The sequence below is a fragment of the Pseudophryne corroboree genome, chromosome 11, assembly GCF_028390025.1.
Source record: "Pseudophryne corroboree isolate aPseCor3 chromosome 11, aPseCor3.hap2, whole genome shotgun sequence".
NCBI classification, from domain to species: domain Eukaryota; kingdom Metazoa; phylum Chordata; class Amphibia; order Anura; family Myobatrachidae; genus Pseudophryne; species Pseudophryne corroboree.
This window is the reverse complement of record NC_086454.1, coordinates 290,458,549-290,475,991: the sequence shown is the minus strand read 5'-3', so window position 1 is coordinate 290,475,991 and position 17,443 is coordinate 290,458,549. Positions and strand designations below refer to the sequence as shown.

The 17,443-nt window shown below is 49.3% G+C and overlaps 1 protein-coding gene across 1 annotated transcript in view; it reads right to left on the bottom strand.

The window, feature by feature from the left end:
• The window catches only part of AMFR (autocrine motility factor receptor), a 138,058-nt gene extending 126,528 nt beyond the window's left edge, over positions 1-11,530 (bottom strand). Inside the window, exon 1 of the mRNA XM_063945442.1 lies at positions 10,983-11,530. Within this exon, the coding sequence (XP_063801512.1) occupies positions 10,983-11,228 (246 nt within the window). The 5' untranslated portion in view covers positions 11,229-11,530. The remainder of the gene's footprint in view (positions 1-10,982) is intronic.
• Positions 11,531-17,443: the final 5,913 nt, after the last annotated feature.

Here is a 17,443-nt window from a genome sequence, read left to right as displayed (position 1 = left end):
CAGATCCCACTGAAAGGTCCTCGCATGGAACCTGCCGAAGGGAATGGCCTCGTATGACGCCACCATCTTTCCCAGGACTCGCGTGCAGTGATGCACCGACACCTGTTTTGGTTTTAAGAGGTCTCTGACCAGAGTCACGAGCTCCTGAGCCTTCTCCGTCAGGAGAAAAACCTTCTTCTGGTCTGTGTCCAGAATCATGCCCAGGAAGGGCAGACGCGTCGTAGGAATCAGCTGCGACTTTGGAATATTCAGAATCCAGCCGTGCTGTTGCAACACTTCCCGAGAGTGTGCTACGCTGATCAGCAACTACTCTCTGGACCTCGCCTTTATGAGGAGATCGTCCAAGTATGGGATAATTGTGACTCCTTGCTTTCGCAGAAGCACCATCATTTCTGCCATTACCTTGGTAAATATTCTCGGTGCCGTGGACAGACCAAACGGCAACGTCTGGAATTGGTAATGACAGTCCTGTACCACAAATCTGAGGTACTCCTGATGAGGTGGATAAATGGGGACATGCAGGTAAGCATCCTTTATGTCCAGAGACACCATAAAATCCCCCTCTTCCAGGCTTGCAGTGACCGCTCTGAGCAATTCCATCTTGAATTTGAACCGTTTCAGGTATCTGTTCAGGGATTTTAAATTCAATATGGGTCTGACCGAACCGTCCGGTTTCGGTACCACAAACATTGTCGAATAGTAACCCCTTCCCTGTTGAAGGAGGGGAACCTTTACCACCACCTGCTGGAGATATAATTTGTGAATTGCCGCTAACACTATTTCCCTCTCTATGGGGGAAGCTGGCAGGGCCGATTTGAGGTAACGGTGAGGGGGCATCACTTCGAATTCCAGCTTGTATCCCTGAGATACAATCTGTATAGCCCAGGGATCCACCCGTGAGCGAACCCACTGGTGGCTGAAATTTCGGAGACGCGCCCCCACCGATCCTGGCTCCACCTGTGGAGCCCCAGCATCATGCGGTGGATTTAGTGGAAGCCGGGGAGGATTCCTGTTCCTGGGAACTAGCTGTATTGTGCAGCTTCTTTCCTCTACCCCTGCCTCTGGCAAGAAAGGACGCACCTCGGACTCTCTTGCCTCTTTGTGATCGAAAGGACTGCATTTGGTAATATGGTGCTTTCTTAGGTTGTGAGGGAATATTTGGCAAAAAATTTAACTTCCCAGCCGTAGCTGTGGAAACTAGGTCTGAGAGACCGTCCCGAAACAATTCCTCACCCTTATAAGGTAAAACCTCCATGTGCCTTTTTGAGTCGGCATCACCTGTCCATTGCCGAGTCCACAGGACCCTTCTGGCAGAAATCGACATTGCATTTATTCTAGAGCCCAGTAGGCTAATGTCTCTCTGGGCATCTCTCATATATAGGACAGCGACTTTTATATGCCCCAGGGTCATATAGTATCCTTGTCCAAGGTATCAAGTTCCTCAGATAAAGTATCTGTCCATGCTGCTACAGCACTACACATCCAGGCCGACGCAATTGCCGGCCTTAGTAGGGTACCTGAATGTGTATAAATGGACTTCAGGATACCTTCCTGCTTTCTATCCGCAGGATCTTTTAGGGTGGCCGTATCCTGTGACGGCAGGGCTACCTTCTTAGATAAGCGTGTCAAAGCTTTGTCTACCCTCGGGGAGGATTCCCAGCGTAACCTGTCCGTTGGCGGGAAAGGATACGCCATAAGCAACCGTTTGGAAATCTGCATTTTTCTATCTGGAGATTCCCAAGCCTTTTCACATAACTCATTTAACTCATGTGAAGGGGGAAAGGTCACCTCATGCCTTTTTTCCCCAAACATATAAACCCTCTTGTCAGGGACTGGGTTTTCCTCTGAGATGTGCAATACATCCTTCATTGCTATAATCATGTAGCGGATGGCTTTAGCCATTTTAGGCTGCAACTTTGCATCATCGCCATCGACACTGGAGTCAGAATCCGTGTCGATATCTGTGTCAACAATTTGGGATAGTGGGCGCTTCTGAGACCCTGACGGCCTCTGCGCTGTAGGAGCAGGCATGGGTTGAGACCCTGACTGTCCGAAGGCTTCAGCTTTATCAAACCTTTTATGCAAGGAATTAACATTATCATTTAAAACCTTCCACATATCCATCCAATCGGGCGTCGGCGGCGATCCCACATTCATTTGTACCTGCTCTGCTTCCACATAGCCTTCCTCGTCAAACATGCCGACACAAGCGTACCGACACACCACACACATAGGGGATGCTCTATTTGAGGACAGAACCCCCACAAGGCCTTTTGGAGAGACAGAGAGAGCGTATGCCAGCACACACCCCAGCACTATATGACCCAGGAATTACACAGTAACTTAGTGTTTACCCAGTAGCTGCTGTATATACTGATTTTGCGCTAAATTTATGTGCCCCCCCTCTCTTTTTACCCTCTTTCTACCGTGAATCTGCAGGGGAGAGCCTGGGGAGCTTCCTCTCAGCGGAGCTGTGGAGAGAAAATGGCGAGGGTGAGTGCTGAGGAAGAAGCCCCGCCCACTCAGCGGCGGACTTCTGTCCTGCGATTTTGTGTAAAATAATGGCGGGGGCTCATGCATATATACAGTGCCCAACTGTATATATGCCAACTTTGCCAAGAGGTCTCTAATTGCTGCCCAGGGCGCGCCCCCCCCCCTCCTGCGCCCTGCACCCTACAGTGACCGGAGTGTGTGGGTTTAATGTGGGAGCAATGGCGCACAGCTGCAGTGCTGTGCGCTACCTCATATGAAGACTGGAGTCTTCTGCCGCCGCTTTTGAAGTCTTCTTGCTTCTCACGCCGGCTTCTGGCTCTGTGAGGGGGGCGGCGGCGCGGCTCTGGGATCGGACGACCAAGGGTGCGTTCCTGTGTACGATCCCTCTGGAGATAATGGTGTCCAGTAGCCTAAGAAGCATGACCTATCCACAGTGAGTAGGGCTGCTTCTCTCCCCTCAGTCCCACGTAGCAGAGAGTCTGTTGTAAGCAGATCTCTGAAAATAAAAAATCCTAACAAAATACTTTCTATTTAGCAAGCTCAGGAGAGCTCACTAAAGTGCACCCAGCTCGTCCGGGCACAGATTCAAACTGAGGTCTGGAGGAGGGACATAGAGGGAGGAGCCAGTGCACACCAGTATTCCTAATTCTTTCTTAAAGTGCCCTGTCTCCTGCGGAGCCCGTCTATTCCCCATGGTCCTTACGGAGTCCCCAGCATCCACTAGGACGTTAGAGAAAATAGATATATAATGTATATTAGCAGTGTTCTCCCTGCGCTTTAAATTACGGGCGGTCCGCCCGGCAAGTGTTCCCTTTTCGCCCGGCAGCTTCTACCGCCACTGTGTCCCCTGCTGGAGCGCCTGGCAGTCCCAGTAATGTCCGCGTCCCCTGGCGTTTGCCCGGCACCCTCTCCAACAATAACATGTTTCCGGCTGAGATAGATGCTGGACGGAGCTCAGGATGTGACATCGGCTTGAGTCACAGTCAGCGCACTTCATCTGGCATCCGGGGACAGCACACTGTGACTTTGATGGAGGGCAGAGAGCCCTCCCACTGCTTAAAAGGAAGAGGAGTGCTATCTGGGCAGGAACAGATGCCTGAGCATATTGAAGAGAGTGGTCGTCCAGCGTCCACTCTCAGAGACTGTGTTCTGTATATCACCGTGTCTTGGGTCAGGAGCTGTAAAATCAACTTTGTGGAGCTAGCAAGTGGGGGCAAAGACTCGTTTTAGTATCTGAGAGCTGTTTGTGGGGGCAATCAATATTCTGAAAAGCTATTTAAAAAACAATTTATCCAGCACGTGGGGGCAAAGAGCTCTGCTGTTTAAATATCTGAGAGCTGTTTGTGGAGACAGTCTGTATGCTGAAAAGCTGTTCAAAAAACAATTGTGCCAACAAGTGTGGGCCACTATCTGAAAGCTAATTGTATTATTGTGAAGGCCCCTACCAGGCAACTTCTTGATGCCACCCGGCTGGAAAAATTTTCTGGGGAGAACACTGTACTAGTACGGTTCAAGAACGCTTTACACATTTCTGAATGATACAGTATGGTTTTCTAACCAGATATATGCAATTTAAAAGTGCACTTTTCACTTTTTTCTATAAACTGTCCAGACAAGAAACAAATATCTCTATCTAAACAACAAATTTAAAACAAATTTTTTTTTTTTACAAGTCCTTGTTTTTAGCCTAAAGGACTTAAATGCATAAAAACGAGAGAGATAACAGTGGTCCTGAAAACAAGTTGGTAGCTTCTATAATAAAAAAAAAACAACAATAATAAAATTACCGGTTTAGCAGCAAAAATAAGATTTTAAACCTACCGGTAAATCTTTTTCTCCAAGTCCGTAGAGGATGCCGGGGACGACGTAAGGACCATGGGGTATAGACGGGCTCCGCAGGAGACATGGGCACTCTAAAGACTTTAGATGGGTGTGCACTGGCACCTCCCTCTATGCCCCTCCTCCAGATCTCAGTTAAAGAACTGTGCCCAGAGGAGACGGACAGTACGAGGAAAGGATTTTGTTAATCTAAGGGCAAGATTCATACCAGCCCACACCATACACACCGTATAACATGGAATATACGCAACCAGTTAACAGTATGAACAAAACAGCATCAGCCAAAGACTGATCTTACCTGTAACATAACCCTTATGTAAGCAATAACTATATACAATCCTTGCAGAAATATGTCCGCACTGGGACGGGCGCCCAGCATCCTCTACGGACTAGGAGAAAAAGATTTACCGGTAGGTTTAAAATCTTATTTTCTCTTACGTCCTAGAGGATGCTGGGGACTCCGTAAGGACCATGGGTATTATACCAAAGCTCCAGACCGGGCGGGAGAGTGCGGATGACTGCAGCACCGATTGAGCAAACATGAGGTCCTCATCAGCCAGGGTATCAAACTTGTAGAATTTTGCAAAAGTGTTTGAACCCGACCAAGTAGCAGCCCGGCAAAGCTGTAATACCGAGACGCCTCGGGCAACCACCCAAGAAGAGCCCACCTTCCTAGTGGAATGGGCCTTTACCGAATTTGGTAACGGCAATCCAGCCGTAGAATGAGCCTGCTGAATCGTGTTACAGATCCAGTGAGCAATAGTCTGCTTAGAAGCAGGAGTGTCAACCTTGTTGGCTGCGTACAGGACAAACAGTGCCTCTGTTTTCCTAACCCGAGCCGTCTTGGCTACATAAATTTTTAAGGCCCTGACTACATCAAGGGACTTGGAATCCTCCAAATCACCCGGAGCCACAGGTACCACAATAGGTTGGTTCATATGAAACGATGAAACCACCTTAGGCAAAAACTGAGGACGAGTCCTCAACTCTGCTCTATCCAAATGGAAAATCAGATAGGGGCTTTTGTGAGATAAAGCCGCCAATTCGGACACCCGCCTTGCAGATGCCAAGGCCAACAACATGACCACCTTCCAAGTGAGAAATTTTAATTCAACCGTTTGAAGAGGTTCAAACCAGTGAGATTTTAGGAACTGTAACACCACGTTAAGGTCCCATGGTGCCACTGGGGGCACAAAAGGAGGCTGGATGTGCAGCACTCCCTTTACAAAAGTCTGGACTTCTGGGAGAGAAGCCAATTCCTTCTGAAAGAAAATTGATAGGGACGAAATCTGTACCTTAATGGAGCCTAACTTTAGGCCCATATCCACTCCTGTCTGTAGAAAGTGTAGAAAACGGCCCAGATGGAAATCTTCCGTAGGAGCATTCTTGGCTTCACACCAAGAGACATACTTCCTCCAGAAACGGTGATAATGTTTCGCCGTCACCTCCTTCCTAGCCTTTATCAGAGTAGGGATAACTTCCTCCGGAATACCTTTCCCAGCTAGGATGTGGTGTTCAACCTCCATGCCGTCAAACGTAACCGCGGTAAGTCTTGGAACATGCCCCTGCTGCAACAGGTCCTCCCTGAGAGGAAGAGGCCACGGATCTTCTGTGAGCATTTCCGGAAGATCCGAATTCCAGCCCCTTCAAGGCCAATCTGGAACAAGGAGTATTGCCTGCACTCTTTTTCATCTTATGATTCTCAATATTTTTGAGATGATCGGAAGAGGCGGGAACACATAGACCGACTGAAACACCCATGGGGTCACCAGGGCGTCCACCGCTACTGCCTGAGGGTCCCGAGACCTGGCACAATACCTCTGAAGCTTCTTGTTGAGGCGTGACGCCATCATGTCTATTTGAGGAAGACCCCAAAGACTTGTTATCTCTGCAAAAACTTCTTGATGAAGTCCCCACTCTCCTGGATGGAGATCGTGTCTGCTGAGGAAGTCTGCTTCCCAGTTGTCCACTCCCGGAATGAAGACAGCTGACAGAGCGCTTATGTGATTTTCCGCCCAGCGAAGAATCCTGGTGGCTTCCGCCATTGCCACTCTGCTCCTTGTCCCGCCTTGACGGTTTACATGAGCCACGGCTGTGACGTTGTCTGATTGAATCAGAACCGGTAGGTCGCGAAGAAGAGTCTCCGCTTGTCATAGGTCGTTGTATATGGCCCTCAATTCCAGTACGTTGATGTGTAGACAAGCCTCCTGGCTTGACCATAGTCCCTGAAAATTTCTTCCTTGTGTGACTGCTCCCCATCCTCGGAGGCTCGCATCCATGGTCACCAGAACCCAGTCTTGAATACCGAACCTGCGACTCTCGAGAAGCTGAGCACTCTGCAGCCACCACAGGAGAGACACCCTGGCCCTGGGGACAGGCTTATTTTCTGATGTATTTGTAGATGGGACCCCGACCACTTGTCCAGAAGGTCCCACTGAAATGTCCTCGCATGGAACCTGCCGAAGGGGATGGCCTCGTAGGCCGCCACCATTTTTCCCAGTACTCGAGTGCATTGATGGACTGACACTCTTTTTGGTTTTAGCAGGTCTCTGACCATGTTCTGGAGTTCCCGGGCTTTTTCCACTGGGAGAAAAACCCTCTTCTGTTCCGTGTCCAGAATCATTCCTAAGAAAGATAGCAGAGTCGTTGGAATCAACTGTGACTTTGGTAGATTTAGAATCCAGCCGTGCTGCTGCAGCACCCTCAAGGAGAGCGACACGCTTTCATCAATTGATCTCTCGATCTCGAAGACGTGCCCCCACCGGCGCGGACTCCCTCAGCGGAGCGTCATGCGGTGGATTTAGTAGAAGCCGGGGAAGACTTCTGCTCCAGGGAACTAGCCGTCGCAGGCATTCTTTTCCCTCGACCCTTACCCCTGGCGAGGAAGGAAGAGCCCCGACCTCTTCTGGACTTATGCAACCGAAAGGACTGCATCTGATATTGTGGTGTTTTCTTTTGCTGTGGGGGAACATAAGGCAAAAAAGAAGATTTAGCCACGGTAGCCATGGAAACCAGGTCCTCGAGACCCTCCCCAAATAAGACCTCACCCTTGTAAGGTAAAACTTCCATATGTCTCTTTGAATCGGCATACCCCGTCCATTGGCGGGTCCATAGGGCTCGCCTAGCAGAAACAGCCATGGTGTTGGCTCTTGAACCTAACAGCCCAACGTCTCTCGCAGCGTCTCTCATATATAAGGCTGCGTCTTTAATGTGACCCAAGGTCAATAAAATGGTATCAATGTCAGTTGACAAGATATCTGCCCACGCTGCTACTGCGCTACATACCCATGCCGACGCTACTGCCGGTCTGAGCAAGGCACCCGTATATATAAATTGATTTTAAGGTAGTTTCCTGTCTGCGATCAGCAGGATCCTTAAGGGCTGCCGTGTCTGGAGATGGTAGCGTCACCTTTTTGGACAAGCGCGTTAAATCCTTGTCCACCCTGGGCGAGGATTCCCACCGTACCCTGTCCTGCGCGGGGAAAGGGTACGGCATAAGAATTCTCTTGGGAATCTGCAGTTTTTTGTCTGGAGTCTCCCAAGCCTTTTCAAATAAAGCGTTCAGCTCATGAGACGGGGGAAAGGTTACCTCAGGTTTCCTTTCCTTAAACATGCATACCCTCGTGTCAGGGACAGAGGGGTCATCTGTGATATGCAAAACATCTTTTATAGTAATAATCATATAACGAATAGTTTTGGCCACCCTTGGGTGTAACCTCGCATCATCGTAGTCGACACTGGAGTCAGAATCCGTGTCGGTATCAGTGTCTGCTACGTGGGACAGGGGACGTTTCTGAGACCCTGAAGGGCCCTGTGACACAGCCAAAGCCATGGATTGACTCCGTTACTTCCCTGGACTCTGCTTTGTCCAATCTCTTATGTAATAAAGACACATTTGCATTTAAAACATTCCACATATCCAACCAATCAGGTGTCGGTGTCGCCGACGGAGACACCACAATCATCTGCTCTACCTCCTCCTTAGATGAGCCTTCCGCTTCAGACATGCCGACACACACGTACCGACACCCCTACACACATTGGGATATATATCTATATGGAGAGTTCTGCCGCCTTTGAAGTCTTCTTTCTTCTTATACTCACCCGGCTTCTATCTTCCGGCTCTGTGAGGAGGACGGCGGCGCGGCTCTGAGACAAACAACGAGGGTGAGACCTGTGTTCCGACCCTCTGGAGCTAATGGAGTGCAGTAGCCTAAGAAGCAGAGCCTATCATTTAAGTAGGTCTGCTTCTCTCCCCTCAGTCCCACGATGCAGGAAGCCTGTTGCCTGCAGTGCTCCCTGAAAATAAAAAACCTAACAAAAGTCTTTCTCAGAGAAACTCAGTAGAGCTCCCCTGCAGTGCATCCAGTCTCCTCTGGGCACAGGGTCTAACTGAGGTCTGGAGGAGGGGCATAGAGGGAGGAGCCAGTGCACACCCATCTAAAGTCTTTAGAGTGCCCATGTCTCCTGCGGAGCCCGTCTATACCCCATGGTCCTTATGGAGTCCCCAGCATCCTCTAGGACGTAAGCAAAATCAATAGGAATGATATGTTTTTTGGGGTGGTATTCATGTGGACGGTGGTCAGGAGACCGACGGTCACATGACCTCCACCAACATCCCGCCCCTTCACTATCCCGATGGTCGGCATGCCGGCCAACAGGGACTATTTCCACTCCTGGGTGTGGATGAAACCCGTGGCGATCGCAGGTCGCCACCGAGCCCGCAGTGTGTTGAGCGCAGCGAGCCCGCAAGGGGCTTGCTGCACTCGCCCCTCCCCACCGGGATCCCAGCGTTGGTATGCTGACCGGCTGTCAGCCATACTCCACCCATTTTTTGGTATCAACAGCAGTAATTAGGGATTCTGAAATATATGCTGATCTAAGTTACAATACAAGAGTATATGTTTAGACTATTGGAAAGAACAGCCTACTAAACATTGAATTCTGATGCCAGCACTTGGTGTCATTGAGTTTTGACATCACCAGGTCAGTGTTTGTTAGAAAACTTGTGTACTATAGGAATTTTGCCTAACCAACTTGAAAATATTTCAGAGACCACTGCTGGAGGCTGGGACCTGTATATAAGCATGTTTCATGCAATACTGTATATTGTCAGGGAGCTTTGCCATGACTCGAATGCCCATATACACTTACAGCAGAGAGACTATTACCTATATGCTCACTGCTGCAATATGGTCACAGGATTTCTTGTGAGTCACAGTTGTATCCATGCAATATCTGCTTCCTATGATGTAACACACCACACAAATCAACACAGCACTGCCAATTACACTATTGTACATAACGTGTGCAAGCTCACAACTGTACAGAAAATGCTGATTACATACACGTCTGTGTGCACATAAATCACTAGAGAGGCTGTCGTCAAACGGTTTTGCAATACTCTTGGCTCAACTTAGACGCACTGCCAAGGACAGCGGTTCCTACTCTTTCCTAAATGTTATGTCTGATACCCCTTTTCCACTAGCTTTAAAAACACGGGTAAATGCGTGGGTGCGCGCATTTACCCGTGTTTTTTCCTAATGGAAACGGTCCCCCCTGCAAATTCCCGGATCAAGTGATCCGGGAATCCTACACGCGTTCAACCTGGTAAGCTATGTAGTGTGAACGGAAGACGTGTCGATGCGACACGGCTCCCGTTCACAGTGTATGGAAGGGCGGCGCTGGGAGATCATGTGATCTCCCAGCGCCGCCCCTGCCGCGTCACCAATACGCCGGGTTGGTGAGAGCTGTGGGAAAGGGGGCTGTAGCACGGGTCGCAGCCGTGTCAGGCTCCCGGCTGCGACCCGTGCTACAGGTAGAAAAGGGGTATTAGTTGCTTCATAGCCACATACAATGTACCAGATACAGTAGACTAGCGCTAGTCGCCGATTAAGCATAAAGATATGTGCACAAGGCATGGCACAGTCACTTGTAAGGGACCCGTCACACAAACGTTACATGAAATGCCAGCACCAGTAGGCAGTGTACCATTTCATTATACCTTCTGTCGCATTAGTGAAACAGATATAGCAACATAGAATTTGACGGCAGATAACCACTCAGCCCATCTAGTCTGCCTATGTACGAACACACACTTACAGGCTAGCGTTCATTTTTGTCAGGAGCCTATTAACCTACCAGTATATTTGGGGATTTTGGGAAGAAACTCACGCAAGTACGGGGAGAACATACAAACTCCACACAGTTAGGGCTTGGTGGGAATACATCCATTTTGTGAACAAATCTCTGGCCAGTCAACTGGTGCAGCTATGTCGCTAATGTCTGTCATGCGCCAAATGGGGATTTTAGCGCAATTTGAGAAGAGATGTATGTGGACACGTCTGTATAAGTAAATATACACACAGACCTATACACATACAATATATATATATATATATATATATATATATATATATATATATATATATATATATACATACATATACACACACAACCCCTCAGTAGCATACATGCCTGGGCAATGTGAAACTTGAGATACAGTGCCACGACATACACATACATATATGTATACACAGACAGATCTATATATGCACATACATAACCCAGTGACAAACCTGCACTGGGTAATACATAGTAGTGTACACGGTGCCCACAGGCAGGCAGCTATAACCAGCAGCAGCACTCACCCACACTCCCAGGCTGTCTGACACCAGGTACCGGCCTAGCTCCACCGCCACTTCCCCGGCATCTCCTGACAGCTGTGCCCGGCCCTCTTCTGCCTCTTCCTCCGGGACGCCCTCCTCTGTCTCCTCCAGCTCCCCGCTCAGGCTGCGGTAGGCGCTGAGGAGGCTAAGGCCCAGCAGTAGGCCGCTCAGAGCGGTGTACGTCCGCAGGCTAGGCCAGGGAAAGCGCTCCAAGAAGAGCAGAGGCATCTCTGGGGGAAGCCGGGCGGGAAGACAGGCTCTGCCGTAGGACCAACGTTACTACTCGGGTCACTCGCTCCCGGCGGGTGAGCGGGCGGCCTGGTCTCCCGTTGTGGCAGCGCCCTCTGCTGGCGGCGAGTCACGGCATACCTGTGCTGTTGGAGGGGCCGGGTTACAGCGGCCTGCGGCGCACACACTGCGGCTACATGGCCTCCGCTACGGACATGTATAGGCGCTGCATGCTATAGTGGGCTGCCATGGCGGTTGCTGCGTGTTACAGTGCATAGGGCCCCGGGCTAGTACCAACCTCCTGCACAGACCACAGGCCTATTAGTAACACGGAAAGCATCACCAGAAGAACACACTGGGGGTGGTGGGGGTGTTTACAGTCATGGGCAAATGCCATAACCACAGCCAGCGCTGACCTATTTGGTGCCTACAGGTGGGGACCACACAGGAGTAATGGTGCACTGGACATTTGCCAATATGACCTGTCAATTGCCCAGGCTGCAACACCTTGGTCACTATGAAGTATCCATCCGATGAACGTTGTGGGGCTTAAAGGTACCCCCAATAGATGATAGGCCGTCACTTGAACATCTGTGCTAAATACTGGTGTCCTGCTCAGGTGCTAGAGCCACACTGTGTGCGCAGGGCATAGTTCTTTGCACAATAGAATTTATTTTTAAGGCACCGCCATTTTTGCTAGTCACTTGACCAGGCCACACAATTTTTTTAATTCCCTCCGAAAGGTTGGAGTCTTATGAAACTATTTATGGGCAGGAGTCACTTGCACAATTTTGTCACATCTATTTTTTTTCATGATTTTGGGGGTTGGCAGATATCTTATGCAGACCCTCCAACATGACCCGCCCCACTAGGTACAAAATGCTCTGCTCCTGGACTTCCCTCTTAATTTATGATTTCCATCACCTGTGCTGAACTAGTTACATGATAAGAAAGCTGTTTCTTCACAGGTGATGGCAATAATAAATGAAGAGGGAAGTCCAGAAACAGAGCATTCTGTACCTAGTGGGGCGGGTCATGTTGGAGGGTCTGCTTATGGGCCATCCTCCCCATGTCCATTGGAAGCTTTCTCACTTGGGGACCTTGATGTTACTGGTATGATGGAAGTACTCTTTTCATCAAATTGCAGTTTTTCAATGGTTGCCACCCATGCTGCTTTCCAAAGGCCATCCAATGACTGACAACTTTGTATGCAGAAACAGCTACCCAGGATAGGATTGATGGTTATATCATCAAATGGTTCTGATGCGATGGCTAGTAGCCTTTGCATCACTTGATTTGATATCAGCTTCTGATGTCCATCCCCCAGAGATAAGGGGCTCTCCTGAGCCTGGGAACAAAGATATGGCTGAATACTCTTGCTCCCTAAGGGACTTCAGAAACTAAAGGGGCCCCTCCCCCTAGCTTAAGCAAATGGAGGTGAGGGAGGAACAGGTCCTTTGTGTATTGGGAAGTCCCACAGAAGCTGCCCCATGACAGTAGAGTAGTCGTACTCAATTTCAGAACCAAATATCCCCCAACAGGTCCTGATTTCAGGATTTCTATCTGCATCAACAGGTGGCATTATTACAGAAAACATAACCCAATGGGGATATTTGAGAACCCCTGCAGTAGAGGAATTAACCCTGGTGTGCCCATGGCTTTTTTCTCTCTGTTATCAATGAGGCCAATTAGTGATGGGGAATAATCTGGTTAGTCTCTCCCTTCCAGTAATGTGCTCAACAGCAGATGCACTTCACAATTTCATTTAAACGTTCATGTACCAAATACGTATTTGTGCACTCACCCCTTACTGAAAGCATTGCTAAGGCTACGGGTTATCTGACCAATCTGCCCAATATCGGCGGATCGTCCAGATAATTGTAGTGTGTATGTGGGCGTCCGACCCAAAAATATTGACCGGTTGGGCATGCCGTATCATCCAGCATGCCCATGCAACACAATATGTTTGAAACTGAAAGTTGGTCACTTTGGGCAGTATAGCCCTTACCACAGACCAATGGACATTTTGCGTTCCTTCATATGTGATCATCGCCAATACAGTGTGAGAGATCTCACAGTGTATGGCTGCAATATCTGCAGTGTCCAAGGTAGAGATGGCCATTTGTGTTACCATCAATGGTGATGGTCAGACAACCCATTGATGGTGATGATCAGACAAACCATCAATCTGCCGTACCTATTCTGTGCATATCCATCGATGGTTTTTACCATCCGTGTTTATGCGCATGCGCAACTGCTAGCTTGCTGTGCTTCAATGTGAGAGGCAGGGGCGGGGGTGAGCTGTGAATGACAGCTCAGCCTCTTAAAGAGCCGGAGGCGGCGCAGGGCTGCTGGCTGACAGTCTAGCAGCCCTGTACAACAACAGACAGCCCTAAAAATAAAAGGAGAAATAATAAAAAAAACTAAGATTGTGCATACAGCTACCATCAATGGTGCATAACCCTCTGGTTATACACCATCGATGGTAAAATTATTCTACATCGGCCCAGCATAAGGTGTAGGTAGTAAACGTAGACTTACTGTAGGTTTAGGATGCATCTGTTGAGAGAAGTATGTACAGTACAGGTTGAGTATCCCTAATCCAAAATGACCAGAGGAATTTTGGATATCATTTTTTTCCGTATTTTGGAATAATTGCATACCATAATGAGATATTATGGTGATGGGACCTAAATCTAAGCACAGAATGCATTTATGTTACATATACACCTTATATACCCAGCCTGAAGGTAATTTTAGCCAATATTTCTCTGACGTCCTAGTGGATGCTGGGGACTCCGTCAGGACCATGGGGATTAGCGGCTCCGCAGGAGACAGGGCACAAAAATAAAGCTTTAGGATCAGGTGGTGTGCAGTGGCTCCTCCCCCTATGACCCTCCTCCAAGCCTCAGTTAGGTTTTTGTGCCCGTCCGAGCAGGGTGCAATCTAGGTGGCTCTCCTAAAGAAAAAGTTTTTAGGTTTTTTATTTTACAGTGAGTCCTGCTGGCAACAGGCTCACTGCAACGAGGGACTTAGGGGAGAAGAAGTTAACTCACCTGCGTGCAGGATGGATTGGCTTCTTAGGCTACTGGACACCATTAGCTCCAGAGGGATCGAACACAGGCCCAGCCATGGAGTACGGTCCCGGAGCCGCGCCGCCGACCCCCTTGCAGATGCCGAAAAGTGAAGAGGTCCAGAAACCGGCGGCAGAAGACTTTTCAGTCTTCATGAGGTAGCGCACAGCACTGCAGCTGTGCGCCATTGTTGTCACACACTTCACACCAGCGGTCACGGAGGGTGCAGGGCGCTGCGGGGGGCGCCCTGGGCAGCAATGAGAATACCTTGTTCTGGCTAAAAAATACATCACATATAGCCCCTGGGGCTATATGGATGTATTTAACCCCTGCCAGGTCTCACAAACACCGGAGAAGAGCCCGCCGAAATAGGGGGCGGGGCCTATCTCCTCAGCACACAGCGCCATTTTCCTGCTCAGCTCCGCTGCGAGGAAGGCTCCCAGGACTCTCCCCTGCACTGCACTACAGAAACAGGGTAAAACAGAGAGGGGGCGGCACTTTTTTGGCGTTTTTTTGATATATTAAGCTGCTATAAGGGAGACAACACTTCTATAGGGTTGTTCCTATATATTTATAGCGCTTGGGTGTGTGCTGGCAAACTCTCCCTCTGTCTCCCCAAAAGGCTAGTGGGGTCCTGTCTTCGATAAGAGCATTCCCTGTGTGTCTGCTGTGTGTCGGTACGTGTGTGTCGACATGTATGAGGACGATGTTGGTGTGGAGGCGGAGCAATTGCCGGTAATGGTGATGTCACCCCCTAGGGAGTCGACACCGGAATGGATGGCTTTGTTTATGGAATTACGTGATAATGTCAGCACATTACAAAAATCAGTTGACGACATGAGACGGCCGGCAAACCAGTTAGTACCTGTACAGGCGTCTCAGACACCGTCAGGGGCTGTAAAACGCCCTTTACCTCAGTCGGTCGACACAGACCCAGACACGGACACCGAATCTAGTGTCGACGGTGAAGAAACAAACGTATTTTCCAGTAGGGCCACACGTTATATGATCACGGCAATGAAGGAGGCTTTACATATCTCTGATACTGCATGTACCACAAAAAGGGGTATTATGTGGGGTCTGAAAAAACTACCTGTAGTTTTTCCTGAATCGGACGAATTGAATGAAGTGTGTGATGAAGCGTGGGTTAACCCCGATAGAAAACTGCTAATTTCAAAGAAGTTATTGGCATTATATCCTTTCTCGCCAGAGGTTAGGGCGCGCTGGGAAACACCCCCTAGGGTGGATAAGGCGCTCACACGCTTATCAAAACAAGTGGCGTTACCGTCTCCTGAAACGGCCGCCCTCAAGGATCCAGCGGATAGGAGGCTGGAAACTACCCTGAAAAGTATATACACTCATACTGGTGTTATACTGCGACCAGCCATCGCCTCTGCATGGATGTGCAGTGCTGGGGTGGTTTGGTCGGATTCCCTGACTGAAAATATTGATACCCTAGATAGGGACAGTATTTTATTGACTTTAGAGCAATTAAAGGATGCTTTTCTTTATATGCGAGATGCTCAGAGGGATATTTGCACTCTGGCATCGAGAGTAAGTGCGATGTCCATATCTGCCAGAAGAAGTTTATGGACGCGACAATGGTCAGGTGATGCGGATTCCAAACGGCATATGGAAGTATTGCCGTATAAGGGGGAGGAATTATTTGGGGTCGGTCTATCGGATTTGGTGGCCACGGCAACAGCCGGGAAATCCACCTTTTTACCTCAGGTCCCCTCCCAACAGAAAAAGACACCGTCTTTTCAGCCGCAGTCCTTTCGTTCCTATAGGAACAAGCGGGCGAAAGGACAGTCATATTTGCCCCGAGGCAAAGGAAAGGGTAAGAGAGTGCACCAAGCAGCTTCTTCCCAGGAGCAGAAGCCCCCCCCCCCCGGCTTCTGCAAAGCCCTCAGCATGACGTTGGGGCTTTACAAGCGGACTCAGGGGCGGTGGGGGGTCGACTCAAGAATTTCAGCGCACAGTGGGCTCACTCACAGGTGGACCCCTGGATCCTGCAGATAGTATCTCAGGGTTACAGGTTGGAATTCGAGAAGTCTCCCCCTCACCGGTTCCTAAAGTCTGCTCTGCCAACGTCTCCCTCAGACAGGGCGACGGTATTGGAAGCCATTCACAAGCTGTATTCTCAGCAGGTGATAGTCAAGGTACCCCTCCTACAACAGGGAAAGGGGTATTATTCCACACTATTTGTGGTACCGAAGCCGGACAGCTCGGTAAGACCTATTCTAAATCTGAAATCTTTGAACCTGTACATACAAAAATTCAAGTTCAAGATGGAGTCACTCAGAGCAGTGATAGCGAATCTGGAAGAAGGGGACTTTATGGTGTCCCTGGACATCAAGGATGCTTACCTGCATGTCCCAATTTGCCCTTCACATCAAGGGTACCTCAGGTTCGTGGTGCAAAACTGTCATTATCAGTTTCAGACGCTGCCGTTTGGATTGTCCACGGCACCTCGGGTCTTTACCAAGGTAATGGCCGAAATGATGTTTCTTCTGCGAAGAAAAGGCGTATTAATTATCCCTTACTTGGACGATCTCCTGATAAGGGCAAGGTCCAGGGAACAGCTGGGGGACGTAGTAGCACTAACCCAAGTAGTGCTGCAACAGCACGGGTGGATTCTGAATTTTCCAAAATCTCAATTGACCCCGACGACACGTCTGCTGTTCCTGGGAATGATTCTGGACACGGTTCAGAAAAAGGTGTTTCTTCCGGAGGAGAAAGCCAGGGAGTTATTCGAACTTGTCAGGAACCTCCTAAAACCAGGGAAAGTGTCTGTGCATCAATGCACAAGAGTCCTGGGAAAGATGGTGGCTTCTTACGAAGCGATTCCATTCGGCAGATTCCACGCACGAACTTTTCAGTGGGATCTGCTGGACAAATGGTCCGGATCGCATCTGCAGATGCATCAGCGGATAACCTTATCGCCACGGACAAGGGTGTCTCTTCTGTGGTGGTTGCAGAGTGCTCATCTGTTAGAGGGCTGCAGATTCGGCATACAGGACTGGGTCCTGGTGACCACGGATGCCAGTCTGAGAGGCTGGGGAGCGGTCACACAGGGAAGAAACTTCCAGGGAGTATGGTCAAGCCTGGAGATGTCTCTTCACATAAATATACTGGAGC